The sequence below is a fragment of the Somniosus microcephalus genome, chromosome 8, assembly GCF_052327205.1.
Source record: "Somniosus microcephalus isolate GS21.2 chromosome 8, FLI_Smic_1.0, whole genome shotgun sequence".
NCBI classification, from domain to species: domain Eukaryota; kingdom Metazoa; phylum Chordata; class Chondrichthyes; order Squaliformes; family Somniosidae; genus Somniosus; species Somniosus microcephalus.
In genome coordinates this window covers 149,465,837-149,484,326 of record NC_140994.1, presented here as the reverse complement: position 1 = coordinate 149,484,326, position 18,490 = coordinate 149,465,837, and the positions used below count along the sequence as shown (strand labels likewise).

The following is an 18,490-nucleotide window of genomic DNA, read 5'->3' as shown; positions in this document are numbered from 1 at the left end:
GGGGAAGGGGGGAAGGGGGGGAAAGGGGGAAGGGGAAGAAGGGGGAAGGGGAATAAGGGGAAAGGGGGAAGGAGGGGAAAGGGGGAAGAAGGGGAAGGGGGAAGAAGGGGGAAGGGGAAGGGTGAAGAAGGGGGAAGGGGGAAAGGGGGAAGAAGGGGGAAAGGGGGAGAAGGGAGAAGGGGGGAAGAAGGGGGAAGGAGGGAAGGGGGAAAGGGGGAAGAAGGGGGAAGGGGGAAGGGGGAAAGGGGAAAGGGGGAAGAGGGGGGGAGAAGGGGGAAGGGGGAAGAAGGGGAAAGGGGGGGAAAGGGGGGAAGGGGCAAAAAGGGGAAAGGGGGAAGGGGCGAAAGGGGGAAAGGGGAAAGGGGGAAGAAGGGGGAAAGGGGGAAAGGGGGAAGAAGGGGGGAGGGGGGAAAGGGGGAGGAGGGAGGAAGAAGGGGGAAGGGGGGAAAGGGGGAAAGGGGAAGGGAAAGGGGGAAGAGGGGGAAAGGGGGGAAAGGGGGAAGGGGGGGAAGGGGAAGAAGGGGGAAAGGGGGAAAGGGGGAAAGGGGAGGGGGAAGAAGGGGGGAAAGGGGGAAGGGGGGAGGGGGGAAGAAGGGGGGAAAGGGGAAAGGGGGAAAGGGGGAAGGGGAAGGGGGAAAGGGGGAAAGGGGGAAAGGGGGAAGGGGGAAAGGGGGAAGGAAGGGGGAAAGGGGGAAGAAGGGGGGGGAAAGGGGGAAGAAGGGGGGGAAAGGGGGAAGAAGGGGGGAGGGGGGAAAAGGGGAGAAGGGGGAAGAGGGGGAAGGGGGAAGGGGGAAAGGGGAAAGGGGGAATGGGGGAAAGGGGGAAGAGGGGGGGAAAGGGTGTGGTAAACCACTGTTTGTATTCCTGTTTGTCCTGTTTGTATTCCACTGTGTACATGCCTGGACATGCCTCGGCTGACTCCTCCCACAGGTCCTAGTATAAAGGTGACTGCTCCCTAGCCCTTAGTATCATGGACCGGTCGACCACGCGAGGCAGACCTCCATTCTGTTGTTAATAAAAGCCTTTAGTTACTCTTCTAACTCTCAGTCTTTTATGAGTAATTGACAGCGCATCAATTTTATTAACAACATTTTTATAATGGAGAAGATCCTCACACCAGCATGCCTGGACTTAGATCATCGGGAGGTGGACTCATCCACCAAGTTTACTCACTGGCTTAAGTGATTCGAAAAATTCCTGACCGCCTCCGAAGCAATCAAATCGGACGAGGACAAACTGGATGTCCTGACCTCCAAAGTGAACCACCGAGTGTACTCGGTCATCCAAGACGCGACCTCGTACGCGGACGCTATCAAGCTCCTCAAGGACCAGTACACGCGCCCAGTGAACGAAGTGTACGCCAGGCACCTTCTGGGGAGTCGTAAACAACAACCTGGGGAATCGACCGTGGAATACCTTCAGGCACTGTCTGTGCTTGGCCGGGCCTGTGGTTGTAAGGATGTAAAGGCCGCCGTGTACACAGAGGAACTTATCCGGGACGCTTTTGTAGCGGGCCACAGATCCAATTACACCCGACAGCGACTGTTGGAGCAGAGTAACCTCGACCTCAACAAGGCCTCTGAACTCGCACTATCGTTGGATGCAGCCTACCAGGGCATGAATGCCTACTCCTCTGCACCGTGGACGCCGCGGGGAATGACAGCCTGGGACACGGTAGGACCGCCTCATAGCGCCGTGCCACCCCAGCCACACCCCAACAACGGCCCAACTACCGCAGCAGTGTCCCAAGGCCAGACAGCAGTGCCCCAGGCCAGAAATGCTACTTCTGTGGCCAGGCAAAACACCCCAGAGCGCGCTGCCCGGCGAAAAACGCGATCTGCTCGGGCTGCGGGAAGAAGGGACACTACGCTAGCGTCTGCAGGGCCAAAGCCACCCCGAACCCCAGCAGCGCCGCATGTGGGCCATGCGGGCCGCCATCTTGGACCTCCCCGGCCATGTGCGAATCACCGGTACAGCAGCCATTTTGGACGCCTCCAGCCACATGGGGATCATGGGACGCCGCCATCTTGGATGACAGCCGGGACGCAGCAGGCCCCCGACACCGCCTCATCTGATACCCGCAGCGACACACCGACCCCTACGCTGGCATCCGTTACACTGGACCAAGCGAGACCGCACCAACTGGCCAGTTCCACAATGGACATTAAGGTAAATGGTCACGATACAATCTGCCTTTTTGACTCTGGGAGCACGGAGAGCTTCATCCACCCCGACACGGGTGCGGCGTTGCTCTCTCCCAGTCCTGCCTGCGCAACAGCGGATTTCTATGGCCTCCGAGTCCCAGTCGGCGGACATCGGCGGCTACTGCGTGGTGACACTCGTAGTAGACGGGACCGTGTACGATCATTTTAAACTTCTGGTCCTGCCTGACCTCTGCGCTGCCGTCCTGCTGGGGTTAGATTTTCAGTGCCACCTTAAAAGTGTTACGATGGCGTACGGTGGACCCCTACCCCCACTCACAGTCCGCAGCCAGCAGCTTCCAAACTGCCCGCCGCGCACCAGGTGCAACCTCTCCACACTCAGAGTCACCCCCCCGCAACTGTTTGCTAACCTCACCCCCGACTGTAAGCCCATCGCCACAAAGAGCAGGCGATACAGTGCCGGGGACAGGGTTTTCATTAAAACCGAAGTGGAGCGGCTCCTGAAAGAAGGGATTATTGAGGGGCAGCACCAGCCCCTGGCGAGCCCAGGTTGTGGTCGTTAAGACCGGCGAGAAGCAGCGCCTGGTCATCGACTACAGCCAGACAATAAATCGCTACACCCTGCTGGACGCCTACCCACTCCCCCGTATAGCTGATATGGTCAACCAGATCGCGCAGTACCGCGTCTTCTCGACCATTGACCTGAAATCAGCGTACCACCAGCTCCCCATCCGCCCTGAGGACCGCCAGTACACTGCCTTTGAGGCAAACGGCCGCCTCTATCACTTCCTTAGGGTTCCCTTTGGCGTCACCAACGGGGTCTCCGTCTTCCAAAGGGAGATGGACCGGATGGTAGATCAAAATGCGTTGCAGGCCACTTTCCCATATCTGGACAATGTGACCATCTGCGGCCGTGACTTGCAGGACCATGACGCAAACCTCGAAAAATTCCTCCGCACCGCCCAACTCCTAAACCTGACATATAACAAGGAGAAGTGCATATTCCGCACAAACCGCCTCGCCATCCTTGGCTGTGTTGTGGAACACGGAGTCATCGGCCCCGACCCCGACCGGATGCGTCCCCTTATGGAACTTCCACTGCCCCACTGCCTCAAGGCCCTGAAGAGGTGCCTAGGGTTTTTCTCCTATTACGCCCAGTGGGTCCCCTACTATGCGGACAAGGCCCGTCCGCTGATCAAGTCCACCTCTTTTCCCTTGACGGCAGAGGCCCGCTTAGCCTTCCACCGTATCAAGGAGGACATTGCCAAAGCCACCATGCACGCAGTGGACGAATCCATCCCCTTCCAGGTGGAAAGCGACGCGTCTGACTTTGCCCTGGCCGCTACCCTCAATCAGGCGGGGAGACCCGTGGCCTTCTTTTCACGAACCCTCCAAGGCCCGGAGACCAGACACTCCGCTGTTGAGAAGGAGGCCCAGGCGATTGTGGAGGCTGTGCGTCATTGGAGGCACTACCTGGCCGGAAAACGATTTACCCTGCTCACTGACCAGCGTTCAGTTGCTTTTATGTTTAACAACAAGCAGAGGGGCAAAATCAAAAATGACAAGATCTTGAGGTGGAGAATCGAACTTTCCACCTACAACTACGAGATCTTGTACCGGCCCGGGAAGCTAAATGAACCCCCGGATGCGCTATCGCGTGGCACCTGCGCCAGCGCGCAGATCGATAGACTGCGGGCCCTCCACAATGACCTCTGCCACCCGGGGGTCACCAGGTTCTTCCACTTCATCAAGGCCCGCAACCTGCCTTACTCTATTGAGGAGGTCAGGACCATGACCAGGAACTGCCAAGTCTGCGCTGAGTGCAAACCGCACTTTTATAGACCAGACAGGGCCCACCTGATAAAAGCCACTCGCCCCTTCGAGCGCCTGAGCGTCGATTTTAAAGGGCCTCTCCCCTCCTCCGACCGCAATGTGTACTTCCTCAATATTATTGATGAGTACTCCCGTTTCCCGTTCGCCTTCCCCTGCCCGGACATGACCAGTGCCACGGTCATTAAATGTCTGAACAACCTCTTCACCCTGTTCGGCTTCCCCAGCTATATCCATAGCGACCGGGGCTCATCGTTTATGAGCGACGAACTCCGTCAGTACCTGCTAACTAGGGGTATTGCCACAAGCAGGACCACCAGTTACAACCCCCGGGGGGAACGGACAGGTGGAAAGAGAAAATGCGACAGTTTGGAAGGCCGTCCTGCTAGCCTTAAAGTCTAGGGGCCTTCCAACCTCCCGCTGGCAGGATGTGCTCCCCGATGCGCTCCACTCTATTCGGTCACTGCTCTGCACTGCCACTAACGCCACCCCTCATGAGAAAATGTTTGTCTTCCCAAGGAAGTCCACATCGGGGACATCGCTACCGCCCATGGCTGACGTCCCGCCCAGGGGCCGGTCCTACTGAGAAGACACGTGAGGACCCATAAAACGGACCCCCTGGTCGAGAGGGTCGACCTCCTCCACGCCAACCCCCAGTATGCTTACATCGCATACCCGGACGGGCGGGAGGACACAGTCTCCATAAGAGACCTTGCACCCTCGGGGGCCGCAGTAACCCACTACCCACTACCACCCCCCCCCACGATCCGATATCCAGCCCCAGCAGACGGCAGGCCTGGGCCCCGCGACCCGCTCGACATCTACGAGGACGACACGCCTGTGCCACAGCCTACGCTGGACTCGACGCCGGAAACTTCCACTACCCCTGCCGTCGCCACGCAGATCACAGCGGCAGACAAGACCTCCGGAGAGACTCCAATACACTAACTTTTAATACACTTCACCCCGCCGGACTCAATTTTAAACAAGGGCTGAATGTGGTAAACCACTGTTTGTATTCCTGTTTGTCCTGTTTGTATTCCACTGTGTACATGCCTGGACATGCCTCGGCTGACTCCTCCCACAGGTCCTAGTATAAAGGTGACTGCTCCCCAGCCCTTAGTATCATGGACCGGTCGACCACGCGAGGCAGACCTCCATTCTGTTGTTAATAAAAGCCTTTAGTTACTCTTCTAACTCTCAGTCTTTTATGAGTAAATGATAGCGCATCAAAGGGGAAAGGGGGAAGAAGGGGGAAGGGGAAAGGGGGAAAGGGGGAAGAAGGGGGAAAGGGGGAAGGGGGAAGAAGGGGGAAGGGGGAAAGGGGAAAGGGGGGAAAGGGGGAAGGGGGAAGAAGGGGGAAAGGGGGAAGAAGGGGGAAGGGGGGAAGAAGGGGGGAAGGGGGGAAAGGGGGGAAAGGGGGAAGGGGGGAAAGGGGGAAGGGGGAAAGGGGAAAGGGGGAAGAAGGGGTAAGGGGGAATAAGGGGAAAGTAGGGGGAAGAAGGGGAAAGGTGGAAGAGGGGGAAAGAAGGGGGTATAAGGGGAAAGGGGGAAGAAGGGGGAAAGGGGAAGAAGGGGAAAGGGGGAGGAAGGGGGAAGGGGGAAAGGGGGCGGTAGGGGGAAAGGGGGAAGAAGGGGGAAAGGGGGAAAGGGGGAAGAAGGGGGAAAGGGGGAAAGGGGGAAGAAGGGGGAAAGGGGAAAGGGGGGAAGAAGGGGGAAGGGGGAAAGGGGAAAGGGGGAAAGGGGGAAGGGGGGAAGAAGGGGGAAAGGGGGAAGAAGGGGGAAGGGGGGAAGAAGGGGGGAAAGGGGGAAGGGGGGAAAGGGGGAAGGGGGAAAGGGGAAAGGGGGAAGAAGGGTAAGGGGGAATAAGGGGAAAGTAGGGGGAAGAAGGGGAAAGGGGGAAGAGGGGGAAAGAAGGGGGAATAAGGGGAAAGGGGGAAGAAGGGGAAAGGGGGAGGAAGGGGGAAGGGGGAAAGGGGGCAGAAGGGGGAAAGGGGGAAGAAGGGGAAGAAGGGGGAAGGGGGAAAGGGGGAAGAAGGGGGAAGGGTGGAAAGGGGGAAGAAGGGAAAAGAAGGGGAAAGAAGGGGTAAAAGGGGAAAGGGGAAGAAGGGGAAAGGGGGGGGAAGGGGGAAGGGGGAAAGGGGGAGGAAGGGGGAAGGGGGAAAGGGGGAGGAAGGGGGAAAAGGGGAAGAAGGGGGAAGGCGGAAAGGGGGAAGAAGGGGGAAGGGGGGAAAGGGGGAAGAAGGGGAAAGGGGGAAGAAGGGGGAAGAAGGGGGAAAGGGGGAAGGGGGGAGGGGGAAGAAGGGGGAAAGGGGGGGGAAAGGGGGGAGGGGGAAAGGGGGAAAGGGGGGAGGGGGGAAAGGGGGGAAGGGGATGGGAAAGGGGGGAAAGGGGGGAAGGGAAGAGGGGAAGGGAAGGGGGGAAGGAGGGAAAGGGGGAGGGGGGAAAGGGAGGAAAGGGGGGAGGGGGAAAGGGGGGAGGGGGAAAGGGGGAAAGGGGGGAGGGGGAAAGGGGGGTAAGGGAAGAGGGGAAGGGAAGGGGCGGAAGGAGGGAAGGGGGGAAGGGGGGAAGGGAAGGGGAACGGAAGGGGGAGAAGGGGGGAAAGGGGGAGAAAGGGGGGCGAAGGTTAGGGGGAGAAAGTGGGGGTGAAGGAGGGGGGAAGGGGAGGGGGAGGGGGGAAAGGGGGGGAGGGGAGGGGGAAAAGGGGGGGAGGGGAGGAGGGAAAGGGGGGGAGGGGTGGGGGGAAGGGGGGAGGGGGAGGAAGGGGGGAGGGGGAGGGGAGTGGGAAAGGGGGGGAGGGGACGGGGGAAGGGGGGAGGGGGAGGAAGGGGGGAGGGGGAGGGGAGTGGGGGAAAGGAGGGAGGGGAGGGGGGAAGGGGGGGAGGGGGAGGGGAGTGGGGGGGAGAGGGGGAAGGGAGAGGGGGGAGGGAGTGGGGGAGAGGGGGGGATGGGGAGGGAGAGGGGTGATGGGGGGAGGGGAGGGGTGGGGGAGAGGGGAGGGGGGAGAGGGGGGAGAGGGGTGGAGGGGAGGGGTGGGGGAAGGAGGGGGGGGAGAAAGGGAAGGGGGAGCCAGCAGACCCTCTCCCCTCTGCTGGCGATGGCTCCGCTGAGCTCCGTGCCACCCCACGCACTGACATGCCGAGCACAGCGCCCCGGTCAGCCCGAGTCCCGCCCTCCCGAGGCCGGGCCTGAGATGGCCAATTGCGGCTGGCTGGGCCCGGTTGCCTTGGTAACCCTCCTCCCCTCTCCGCCTCCCGATCTCCGGGACCGGGCCTGGGCCTAAGCGGTTTGAGATGGCCGATTGCGGCTGGCGAGCCCAGTTGCCGGGGTAACCCTCTCCGCTCCCCCTCCCCTCCTGAGCCCCGCCCCCCCCCCCGAATGAAGCGCGAAGAGCTTGCAGTGAGCCCAGCCAGCCTTTACCAAGATGGCTGGCCGCTGGTTCGGAATCGGGCCCAGCGGGGGGGGGTGGGGGGTGAGGGGTGGGAGGAGCTTTCCACACAACAATTGCTTAGGGTCCAGCATGGCTGGCAACAGACGCCCAGGCTTCGAGGCCTACCTGCAAAAACGGGGAAAGGTAGGAAAATTAATGAGATTAGATAAAAGATTTAAAAAGTAATTAACTTTTTTAAAAAACAATATGGCCTAGAAATTGAGTGCCCTTAGCGCCGATTTTGCGGCGCTAGAGGGCCTAACGCTGCAATTGGCGCCGGCGCCGAAATTGCCTGGGGCCCTTCCGCCGCGGTAGACCGGTAGCGCTGCGCCGGCACCGATGACGTCATCGGTGTGCGCAGCGTCCCGGTTGCCATGCCGACGGGCCCCAGCGCCGAAATTCAGTTGCGGCCGCCTCGCCCGTGGCAGCCGCAACTAAGACTCTGGCAACAGAGTCTTACAAGTCTTTGCGCCGGCGCATTAAAGGCCCCGCGGCGGCCGGCCGCTTTCCCGCTGGCCGCCTGGCCGCAGCTCCCTCCCCGGACTTCCCCCCCCCCCCCCCGGAACAGAAGCAAGCCCGGCACTTGTCCGAGGTGCCGGGCTCATTTTTTAAAAGATTTTCGCGGGCCGCGGCCGGGTGCAGGCAGCTCCTCCTTAAGGGAAGGAGGAGGCCTGCACTTCCCGAGCCTGCCGCACCGCATCGGGTGCCGCAGCGCCGGAATTGCGGCGCGAAACGGCAGTTAGCGCCGATTTACCGCCGCAAAGACCCTTCAGTAGCGCCGGCAGCCGTTTGGGCGCGGCCCTGCTGAATTTTTGGCGCGCGCAGGGGGACTTAGCGCCGGCACTAACTTCCGGCGCTAAAGCCCTGGCTAAGCCAAAACTCAATTTCTAGGCCTATGTGTTTTAAAAGCAACTTTTTTTTTAAAGACGCAGAAAGCGGGAATAAGAAATGAAAAGTTTGGAATCAAGATGGCGGCGACTCACCTCGGTTCAGAACAATAAGGCCCGCCCACACACGCACCGATTGGTCGACCGTCAGGTCACCGAAGCGTAGGATTGGTCAATCGTCCCGTCACTCGACTCTAGGAGGGCCCGCCCGCATGCACCAGGAACCCACCCCCGCCACGCAGCGATTGGTCGACCATCGGGTCGCTCGACCGTACGATTGGTCAACCTTAATGTCACTCGATGCTAATGAGCGGACAATGAGATGCTAATGAGCGGAATTTTGAACGTTTTTGGATACCGCGGGCGCAATTTTTGTCTCGCTGAAACGTAAATACGCTTATGACCGTTCCGGAATCGTAAGCTTTCTTTTGATGTAACGCACATGTAGGTACGCTCTATAACTTTAGTGTGTACAGCCGGACAGACAGAAGGACAGACAGACAGACAGATGTATCCTTTTATATATATAAGATACTGCAAATCATTTAATATACATATATATACTGGATTCCTCCATAAAGAATAAGCATCTTTATTCCCTCAACAAAAACGTCTATGTTTTAGAAGTGCAACAGTTCACCATCTAAAGGGGAAATCTGACAGCAGTTATGAGTTGTGAGTGCCTTTACTCCTGTTAACATATAATTGAAATATCTTTTTTCTGAACTGAGGAGGAATAGACACTCTTACTCAATGAGCCTGTATCAATCATAAGCCCTCAGTCAATTTTTTTTATTTCATCTGCATTAATTTGCAAAACTGCATCTGGACCTCTAACTATTCCTCCATTTACTGTCCAGGGTGACAACCTTTCAACACGCAAGAGCTGCAAAAATATATTGGATACAGAAAATAAGCACAAGTCTTAAATATAGTAATTTATAATGCTCACTTATACTGTCCACTGTAGCTGCAAATATTATCATGCAAGAAATTTTGACACATGATATAGTTTGAGATTAAAAATCTGATTGTACTGAAGTGTGTGGGTGAGTGTGAGCATGTCTCATTAGATAGCAGGAATGTAATATATGTGAGTTGTGCAGAAGATTTAAGACACTATAGGGGAAAAATTCGGTGGTGCCCCCTTTGGGGCGCTAACTTCGCCGGGGTGCTAAAAGTAGTGCCCCGAAAAAGTTAGCGCCCCTGCGCCGTAAATTCAGTGGTAGCGCCCCAAGCAGGAGGCGGGATGCTACTGGAAGCGCTTCCCCTCCTTCTTGGAGTGCTACCATTGAATATCGCGGTGCTACGTGCAACAGCGCCATGCCGTCGTATTGCAGGTCTCCCTCCCTTGATTAAAGGGGAGGGGCTTAGCACTGCGCGCACCGGGGCCCTGCTGTACCACCGGGGAGCAGGGTGCCAGGAAAACAGCCCGGCACTCAAGAAGATAGCAGGGCTGACCGATCGCAGCCGGCACCCTACATCAAGAAGCGGAAGGGGGCAGGTGCTGGCAGGCGGCTGGAAAAAAATGGCCGCCCAGCACCTGCCCTTTAGTTTGCGTCACTGTGGCCACAAAAACAGCACCCTGACCCTGTCGGACATATCGTCCGGTGGTAGGTCAGGGGGCGCGAGCCAAGTTTGCGGCTGGAGAGCGAGCGGGGCATTGCACACGGCGATGACGTCATCGCCAGAGGCACAGTGCCACGGGGCGCTAACAGGAGGCACAAAGCAACCCAATTTTACCCCCTATGGCCCCAAAGTGCCTCTGCAGTGTGCTTGGGCAATGCTCAGGATCCTGAAGAAGCTGTTGCCTGCCCTTGTGCCTGCCTCCTGCTCCCTCCCCACAAAACCAGAAGGTCTGAGAGGGACAGACAACCAGGTGAAAAAGACCTTAAAAGGTAAGTGACCATTTTTTCTCACACCAAGCGTGAGATTCTTGAGGTTGGAGGCCTTGTGGCTGCCTTATTAAGCAGCAGACAAAAAAGCCCCACAACGCCTGCCATTACAATTCAATTCAATTCAATTTTATTTGTCATATATGCAGCAGATGTGTGTACTGCACAATGAAATGTTGATTTTTACGAGTCCTCCCAACATTGGAAGGACTTTTTGGGTGGTGCAGGCAGCTCATTATAGGTACTCAGCAGGCATCCTGTGATACAGCAGAAGTGTCATGCACCATGGCTCTAGAGGTTAGCCTTCATCACCCAGGAGCCACCCTAATACTTGCCTTTATGGGTCAAATATTATTGGGAACAAAGATTGCCTTACAATGAAGGTGTTGCAACAGCTACCTGGGCAGTGAGCACTGAATTGCATGATTTTGTGCCAATAGTTGCAAATGAGCTGAACATTTGCAAGTGTCATCCTTTCTGATTGATTTAGGTAGTGGCTGTGCTCCCTTACCACAGATTCCATCCATTCCCCTGGGTGATTGCTCAGGCTGAAGTAAGCTGTGCACAACCTTGGTGTTCTGTTGAACCCTGAGCTAACATACACACCCCCAAGCATCATACATTATTACAGTGTACTACATTTCGAACAATATAGCTTTTTTATTTTATACGCATCATAGGAGATGAAGGGAGATCACATCCTTCCTAAACCAAAGCGACGATTCCAAATCAGGGTAACTCTCCTGGGAGAGACACCCAAGCCCACAAATTGACAGGAGGTATGGGGTCCATAATGCATTCAGTACTGGAACACTTAAGAGAGATTATGTGTACAGCAATGCCATGCATCATGTTTCCTGTCCATGCATAGACTTGCACCAACGTTACTACCCTGTTTGCTTCAGCTTCATTTCAGGCATCAGTCAGGGATTTATCTGCCATCATCCAGGATTCTGTATCGTGTTGCCCATGTCATGACAGTTACTATTTGTCAAGTGACTGTGTTCCAGTAGCTGATTTCCTTGGTCAGCACAATGGTGGCACATTTAACAAAATTTCTACCACATGCTAGCAGGCTTTCCATATGGCCTGAAGTACTCATCTATATACTTGTGCTTCTCAGACCACATCTCCTTATTGAGAAGGTTTTTTGTTATGGTAGACTTTCTTGTTTCTTTGATTCATTTTGACTTTTGAGCAGACCTATTGTTCCCCTCAGACAACCAGAGTTGTAGAGCCTTCGGGAATATTCTTTTTAATTTTATTTTTTTGTTCCTTGGCATGGTATCATTAATCTTTTTTGCTATGCTGTTTTTATATTTTTTCTGTGGTTTATGACATGGCAATAAGCTAATTTCTACATTAACTTTTATGAACTAAATAAAGATCCTTTATCAAAAGATACAAACATAACAATGAGGATGTCAAGCTCTTCACAGCAATTTCTTTTTACATTCTGGAATCATCAAAATAAGCTCCAGCAAATTAACCAACAGCTGCAAAGTACGTCTCCTAGAAATGATAAAAGAACCAATATTTGTATGTTACTATTGTACATTTAGTGCCATCATAGATTCTTAGACTTGAAGTAAAAAGTAGACTACAGCTGCTCTTATTAATAGGTATGATCAGTAATTGTCAGCGGGCGCGATCGGTGGCGAGTCAGGTCGGAAAGTGTTTTTTTTCCCCAGCAGGTCGGGACCCTGCTGTGAACCCACTGCCACATGCCTTTACCAAATGTCGGGTCTGTCAGCGCTGAGCAGGCCCAAAACGCAGTGGCGGGGGAGGGAATTAAAATCAATAGTGGCTAGTTTACAGCCACTTAACAATGGTTTTTTCGCAGCTTTTTGACTTTGACAGATCACCCACCAGTTTCCTGCTGTGCCTTGACCTTATCTGTGAAGCTGAGGCAGGAGGTCACCAGCCACTGAATCAGCTGATGAGTTGACAGCTTCAAATGTCAAGTCAAAGCTCCCAGCCGATTGAGAAATTTTCCTTTAACCACTAGCTTCTCTAAACTGTATTTCCACTACAGATTCAGACTGCTGCAAGTCTTTACACAAGTCTCCATCCGGTCTGACCTCATTACCACTCCCACCATTGACAGATCGCTTCTGTCATCTATACTTCACCTGCCATCTATTCCATCAGCATGGGAGCCATTGAAACTCTCTCACCTTGGTCCTCAGAATCCCACCACGATCAGCCCCAACACCAGCAGCACCAGGGACACCTGCAGCACCAACAACACCAGCCTTCTTCGCAATCAACTGATGCTGCACAGGGCATCAGCACTCGATCACATTGCTGCCCGGGAGGCCAGGGATGACCTCACCATGGCCAGATTTACTTCACTTAATGCTGTACACCGTGGCTGCCACATGATGCACCAGGTTGGAACTAACATCATAAAGCATCCCTACAATGCCCAAGCCATTCCTTTCACACTCATCACCATTGCGGGGTGTACCATTATGTCTCACCATTCACTGCAATTCAAATTCCTCCTCAAATTCAGCTGCCCTCAAAAGTTTGTCACCATCCTCCGCCTGCTTCACGATGACATGCAAGCCGTGATCCTGACCAATGGATCCACCACAGATCCAATTCACGTACGGACTGGGGTCAAGCAAGGCTGTGTCATCGCACCAACACACTTCTCGATCTTCCTGGCTGCAATGCTCCATCTCACCCTCAGTAAGCTCCCCTCTGGAGTGGAGCTAATCTACAGAACAAACGGGAAACTGTTCAACCTCCGTCGCCTCCAGTCCAGATCAAAGGTCGTCCCATTCTCTGTCATCGAATTACAGTATGCAGATGATGCTTGCATCTGCGCACACTCTGAGGCCGAACTCCAAACCATCATCAACACCTTCACCGAAGCATACAAGAACATGGGCCTTACACTAAACGTCCGTAAGACAAAGGTCCTCTACCAACCTGCCTCTGCCACACAGTACTGCTCCCCGATTAACAAAATCCATGACGAGGCCTTGGACAACATGTACCACTTTCCATACCTCGGGAGCCTACTGTCAACAAGGGCAGACGTCGATGACAAAGTCCAACACCGCCTTCAGTGTGCCAGTGCAGCCTTCGCTCGCCTGAGGAAGAGAGTGTTTGAAGACCAGGACCTCAAACCCAGCACCAAGCTCATGGTCTACAGAGCAGTAGTGATACCCGCCCTCCTGTATGCTTCAGAGACATGGACCATGTACAGCAGGCACCTCAAAGTACTGGAGAGGTACCACCGATGCTGCCTCCGCAAGATCCTGCAAATCCATTAGCAGGATAGGCGCACCAACATCAGTGTTCTCGCTCAGGCCAACATCCCCAGCATCGAAGCTTTGACCACGCTCAATCAGCTCCGATGGACGGGTCACATCATCCGCATGCCCGATACGAGACTCCCAAAACAAGTGCTCTACTCGGAGCTCCGACACGGCAAGAGAGCCCCAGGTGGGCAGAGGAAACACTTCAAGAACACCCTCAAAGCCTCCTTGAAAAAGTGCAACATCCCCACTGACACCTGGGAATCCCTGGCCCAAGACCGCACAAAGTGGAGGAGAAGCATCCGGGAAGGCGCCGAACGCCTCGAGTCTCTTCACTGGGAGCAAGTGGAAGCCAAGCGCAAACAGCAGAAGGAGTGCATGTCAACCCAAGCACCCCACCCACCCATCCCTTCAACCACCGTCTGCCCCACCTGTGACAGAGACTGTAGGTCCTGCATTGGACTCATCAGTTAACTGACAACTCATTTTTAGTGTGGAAGCAAGTCATCCTTGGTTCCGAGGGACTGCCTAAGAAGAGAGACTGCAACTCACTAAACCACTTCCAAAGGTGCACACAAATCTGTCCAAGTATGCAAAGTATTCAAAATAAAGATTTCAGTGTTTGACACCACATTAACAGAAACCTTACATGAACATTGGCTAAAACATCCAAGTGCCTACCCTTGTGTGTTGTTAGTTGTTATGATTCCATTAGGAAGAGGGTGAGTGTTACGGGTGGTTCATGCGATGGGGATGTGACAATGTAGATAGAGAGGGATGGGTGGAGGTGCAAGGTAAGTTGGTGTGAGTAAGGATGTGCAAGAGTAGAGTAGGGAAGGCAGAGTGATGGGGATGTGATGAGAGGCACAGCAGGGTGAGGTTGAGTGTGGATTTGTATTAATGCTTCGTGATCTACTGAGATCATTGAAATGTTTGCAGCACTGTACCCAGGTCCTCCTGACCTGCTTGTCCCCTCCTCTGCAATGTGCAACCAGGCTGTGTTGATCTCCTAGGGAGGCCTTCTCCACCCATGGGAAGGAAACAGGGCTTCCCTGTGTGCTGTGACTCCCTCCATAAGCATATGGAGGGAGTCGTGGGAGAGCCTGGATGCAGCCCTGCACCTCCTGTGTAGTGCTTGTCAGTGTTTGCAGCACCTCAATGCTGTAGAACACTGACAGCACAACTGCCAAGTTAAAGTTGGCCATGGTCCCTTTAAGAAAACTGGCTGATGATGCATCATCAAATGACGTCACCACACCCACTTCCTTGGCTGGAAAATGCACTGGATGGACTTAACAACCCCAATCAAGGTAAATTCATTCCACACAGCGGGCTGGAGCCGGCAGCAGGGCCGCGACCCGCCACCGACGTCGTCGGCACTGGATCCGCTGAGGTTCGTAATATCCTGCCCGAAGAATTTGAGTTCAAGACCAGGCTCCTATTTTTCCTGTTTGGTAGTCATTTTGATTTGATGTTGCGTAATTATAAACCTTTATTTGTAGGGGGGGGAAGGAGAAACATTATTTTTATGCTAATCACCGAATGATTTCAGAGTAATATTTAAAACTTTGTGTGCGTGTAATTGAAATAAAATATATCTGATAAGTTCTGTTCTGTGAAGCAGGCGAGTGGTGTTACTTGTAATAAACAAATACAGTTTCAGTAAGGAATAAGAGTTTGATTTATCCTGTAGATGAGAGAACTGATACAGGATTCATGTACCCAGATTGTGCTCTCCATCTACTGGGTGAACATTCTAATTATTCTACTTCAGTCACTGTCTGAACACCAGGTTAGAAAAGACAAACGATCAGCCCCAGGTTAACCTGAAAAACAAATTGAAGTGGAAAACTGAAGAGAAGAACGTAACATCTGACCTCCATTGTTACTATATAATAAGAAATAAGGGGAACTTAAAAAAAAAAAGAAAACAACCTCAGCTTCCTTTCCAGTTTCTGGATATCTAAAATGAAGCCACAGGGAAAGGGCAGGTAAATAAGATTCAATTGGATAGTCTGGACACGGAGCTACCAGTGGCACAGATACAATGAGCCAAATGGACTCCTTCTGTGCTGAAATGTTTTGATCCGATGGCCAGCTGTTTGGCAGACACTGAACCTGATCTCTGTAGAACTCTATTTAGACTGGATTTGAGCAACTTTAAAGTCTAAGCCGGTCTTCATTTACAGAACTGAGTCAGCATATAGCCAAATTGAGTCAACATGTTATTGTTCTTGTTAATTAGTTGTCTCAGATCCGGGCAGTACGTTTGCTAACTCAGGCTTCATAATCAATCTCAGGTTCCGTAATCAATCTAGCTTGTCATCAAGAACATTCAGTTACTATAAATCAACAATCAGTGTGAGCTTGTTCTATGGGTGTTTACCATACGAAGATGCCCAATTTTAAAATTGGTCCACAGCATCAAAACCTAAACTCAAAATGGTTTTGGAACCAAATCAGTGCTAAATTCCCAGTGATTGAAGAAATACACCAAAACTTAACCTGGTGTTAGCACAAACTCTGTGTTGTACCCAAAATTAATTCAATCTCTACCCCTCACAGCATTGCAGGAGGAAAGTATCACTACATTTGTGCCTGAGCAGTTGCCAATTGCCATATTGGATGTATTTCTCTAATGTTTTTCCCTTTTGTAGCTACAAGTAACCATGGCAAAAAAAATAAGACCAGAAGCAGATTTTGTCTTTGTGCTACTATATCTTGGAATTTAAAAAAAATCAAGTTAGGATTTTTTTGAAAGCTGTTCAATCATGCATTTTTAAAGTCTCTAAAGTTTTGATTCCTTGCATGTATTAATAAATGAAAATAACAAGATTATACATGGATATAGACGTTTTGTATCAATGTCTATAAATTTGACATAGTATCTGAATACAGGAAACTTCGCGATATCCGGCACCGACGGGACCGGCGTGATGCCGATCTATGAAAACTTCCGGACAGACCAGCGCTAATGTTGAAGGATACGGAGGTTTTCATCTCCGTATCTGACAACAAACACTGTTGCTTAGCAACAGCTTGTAAACAGTCGGCCCGTACCTTTGAAGCATCTCTGTAGCTTAGCAACAACTTCAGAGAGGCTTTCCAGAGACTGACTGTTTAAAAAAATGCTAGGAGAAGAAAAAAAAGAAAAAAAAACTAACAAAACGGCTGCTGATTTCTGCCGTTAGATCAAGGTTTCCGGACATACAACCTCCGGATAAACCAAAGTTTCCGATATTAGAAAATTGTACCCAAAAAGTCAACCGCCTAATAATGGCCCGGACTTTGCGGTCAGCGGCGAACGAACGGTACCAGCCGTTCACTACCCACAGACTTTCTATGGATTTTTGCCCTGGAACTTGCAGTGAGTAGAAATCCAAAACAGCGCAGCGCCCCCTACAGGGCATCTGTGACCAGTGTGAACAGGGAAAGCGACTGTGTATCTCCTCAACCAATCCGATTGAAGAATTCTTACTGAGACATGCAGAGTCTGAACCAGGAAGTGTAAGTTAGGATATGATTCAATGCCAAATTATGTACTAAAAGCAAAATAAAGAGAGGGAAAGAAAGGTGGGATTAAGAGAGATAAAAGAGACAGAAAGAAAAAGTAAAAGAAAATTTACATTTTTTAATTTTAAAAAATTTCCATCAATAATTAAAATCTGAAGGAATGAGACTCCACGCGTATAAAAGTTAATTTTCAATGACAGAGCAGTTGTTTGGCAATAATTAAGGCTACCATGCCATTAAAAATTTACTTGCACTGCAATGGACATGCCCTAACTTTTTCTGGCATGTTTAGTAGGTATCTATCGTGTAAGTACAGCAACTTCACACCGTTCCATGTATGTGAATGCCGAGTCTCTTCGCGAGGTACCGGTGTTGCTAAGCTTCTGGAGGAGCAGGGCAACTCGGACAGCAATTTTCTGATTTCTGCATTTAACTACACATGTGCGGTCACTGGAAGCTGCTGTCCAATTTACACTTTAATAACGATGAGTGCTGCTAGCCTCACCATTATATTTACTGAGCCATAATTAGTTGAGTGTTTGCCAAGAGGAAGATTATCTTATCATGGACAAAATAATTAAAACTTCATTAACCCTTTAATAACTCCAGAAACTTTATAACATTTCATTCATGTTGGTTGATTCCTGGAATATTTTAAATTAAGAAATGTTAACTGTTTTGTATATTTCCTTTTTTGTAATACTGAACAATCAAAAAATGTTTGAAAATATTGGATAAGGTAAAGCGTGTGCACTTTGAAAACTGCCGCGAATACTTATTATTCTTCTCATATAACTGACTTTTGGCAGCCAAACTATTCCAATTAAGTATGATTCCAAATGTCATTTTGACCTATAGCATCGAAGATTTGTCTTTTTTTTGTGACTATAAAATATAACTGTTATGACAAACTACAATTTTTCCATTATAAGCAAGCCTTGATATTCCAAATGAATCTGCAGACACCAGGTAACATATTACCTGATTTGCAACTGCAGTTCTATTTACTAATCACATTTAACCTCGTTCAAGTTGTACTTCTAGATTACAGGAATGACAAAGGTTTGTAATTCTAAAGGCACCAAATCACAAGACCTGCAGTAAATGAGATTGAATGCCACACACTAATTTTAATTGCATCTTCTAATTGAGTTTACCTAATTCATGAAGATTTCAAAACTCTTTACCTTAAACTGGATCATTTCTGAAGTATTTTTCATTTTATAGTTTAATCTCTATCCTTTTCAAATAGTGCCACAAGTAAAGACCCAAAGCACCAATGAGCTTCAGTGAAAGCTAGGAAACACTGAGTATTGAAATTAGATGTAGGCACATTAAGCAATAAGAGGGAATGAGAAAGTTAATGATTTTTGAAATAGTGTGAAGGACTTTAACCGATAGACTGTGAGATCTGGTACAGCAAATTGAAACTATAACCAAGATTATCTGTTTGGATAAACCTGGTGAACTTTTCATAAAGATATGCATCAACGACACTGAC

The 18,490-nt window shown here is 51.4% G+C and overlaps 1 protein-coding gene across 1 annotated transcript in view; it reads right to left on the bottom strand.

Annotated features, from left to right (window-relative positions):
• Positions 1-18,272, bottom strand: part of slc23a1 (solute carrier family 23 member 1) — a 157,904-nt gene extending 139,632 nt beyond the window's left edge. Inside the window, exon 1 of the mRNA XM_085995250.1 lies at positions 18,177-18,272. Within this exon, the coding sequence (XP_085851376.1) occupies positions 18,177-18,209 (33 nt within the window). The 5' untranslated portion in view covers positions 18,210-18,272. The remainder of the gene's footprint in view (positions 1-18,176) is intronic.
• Between the last annotated feature and the right edge of the window lie 218 nt (positions 18,273-18,490).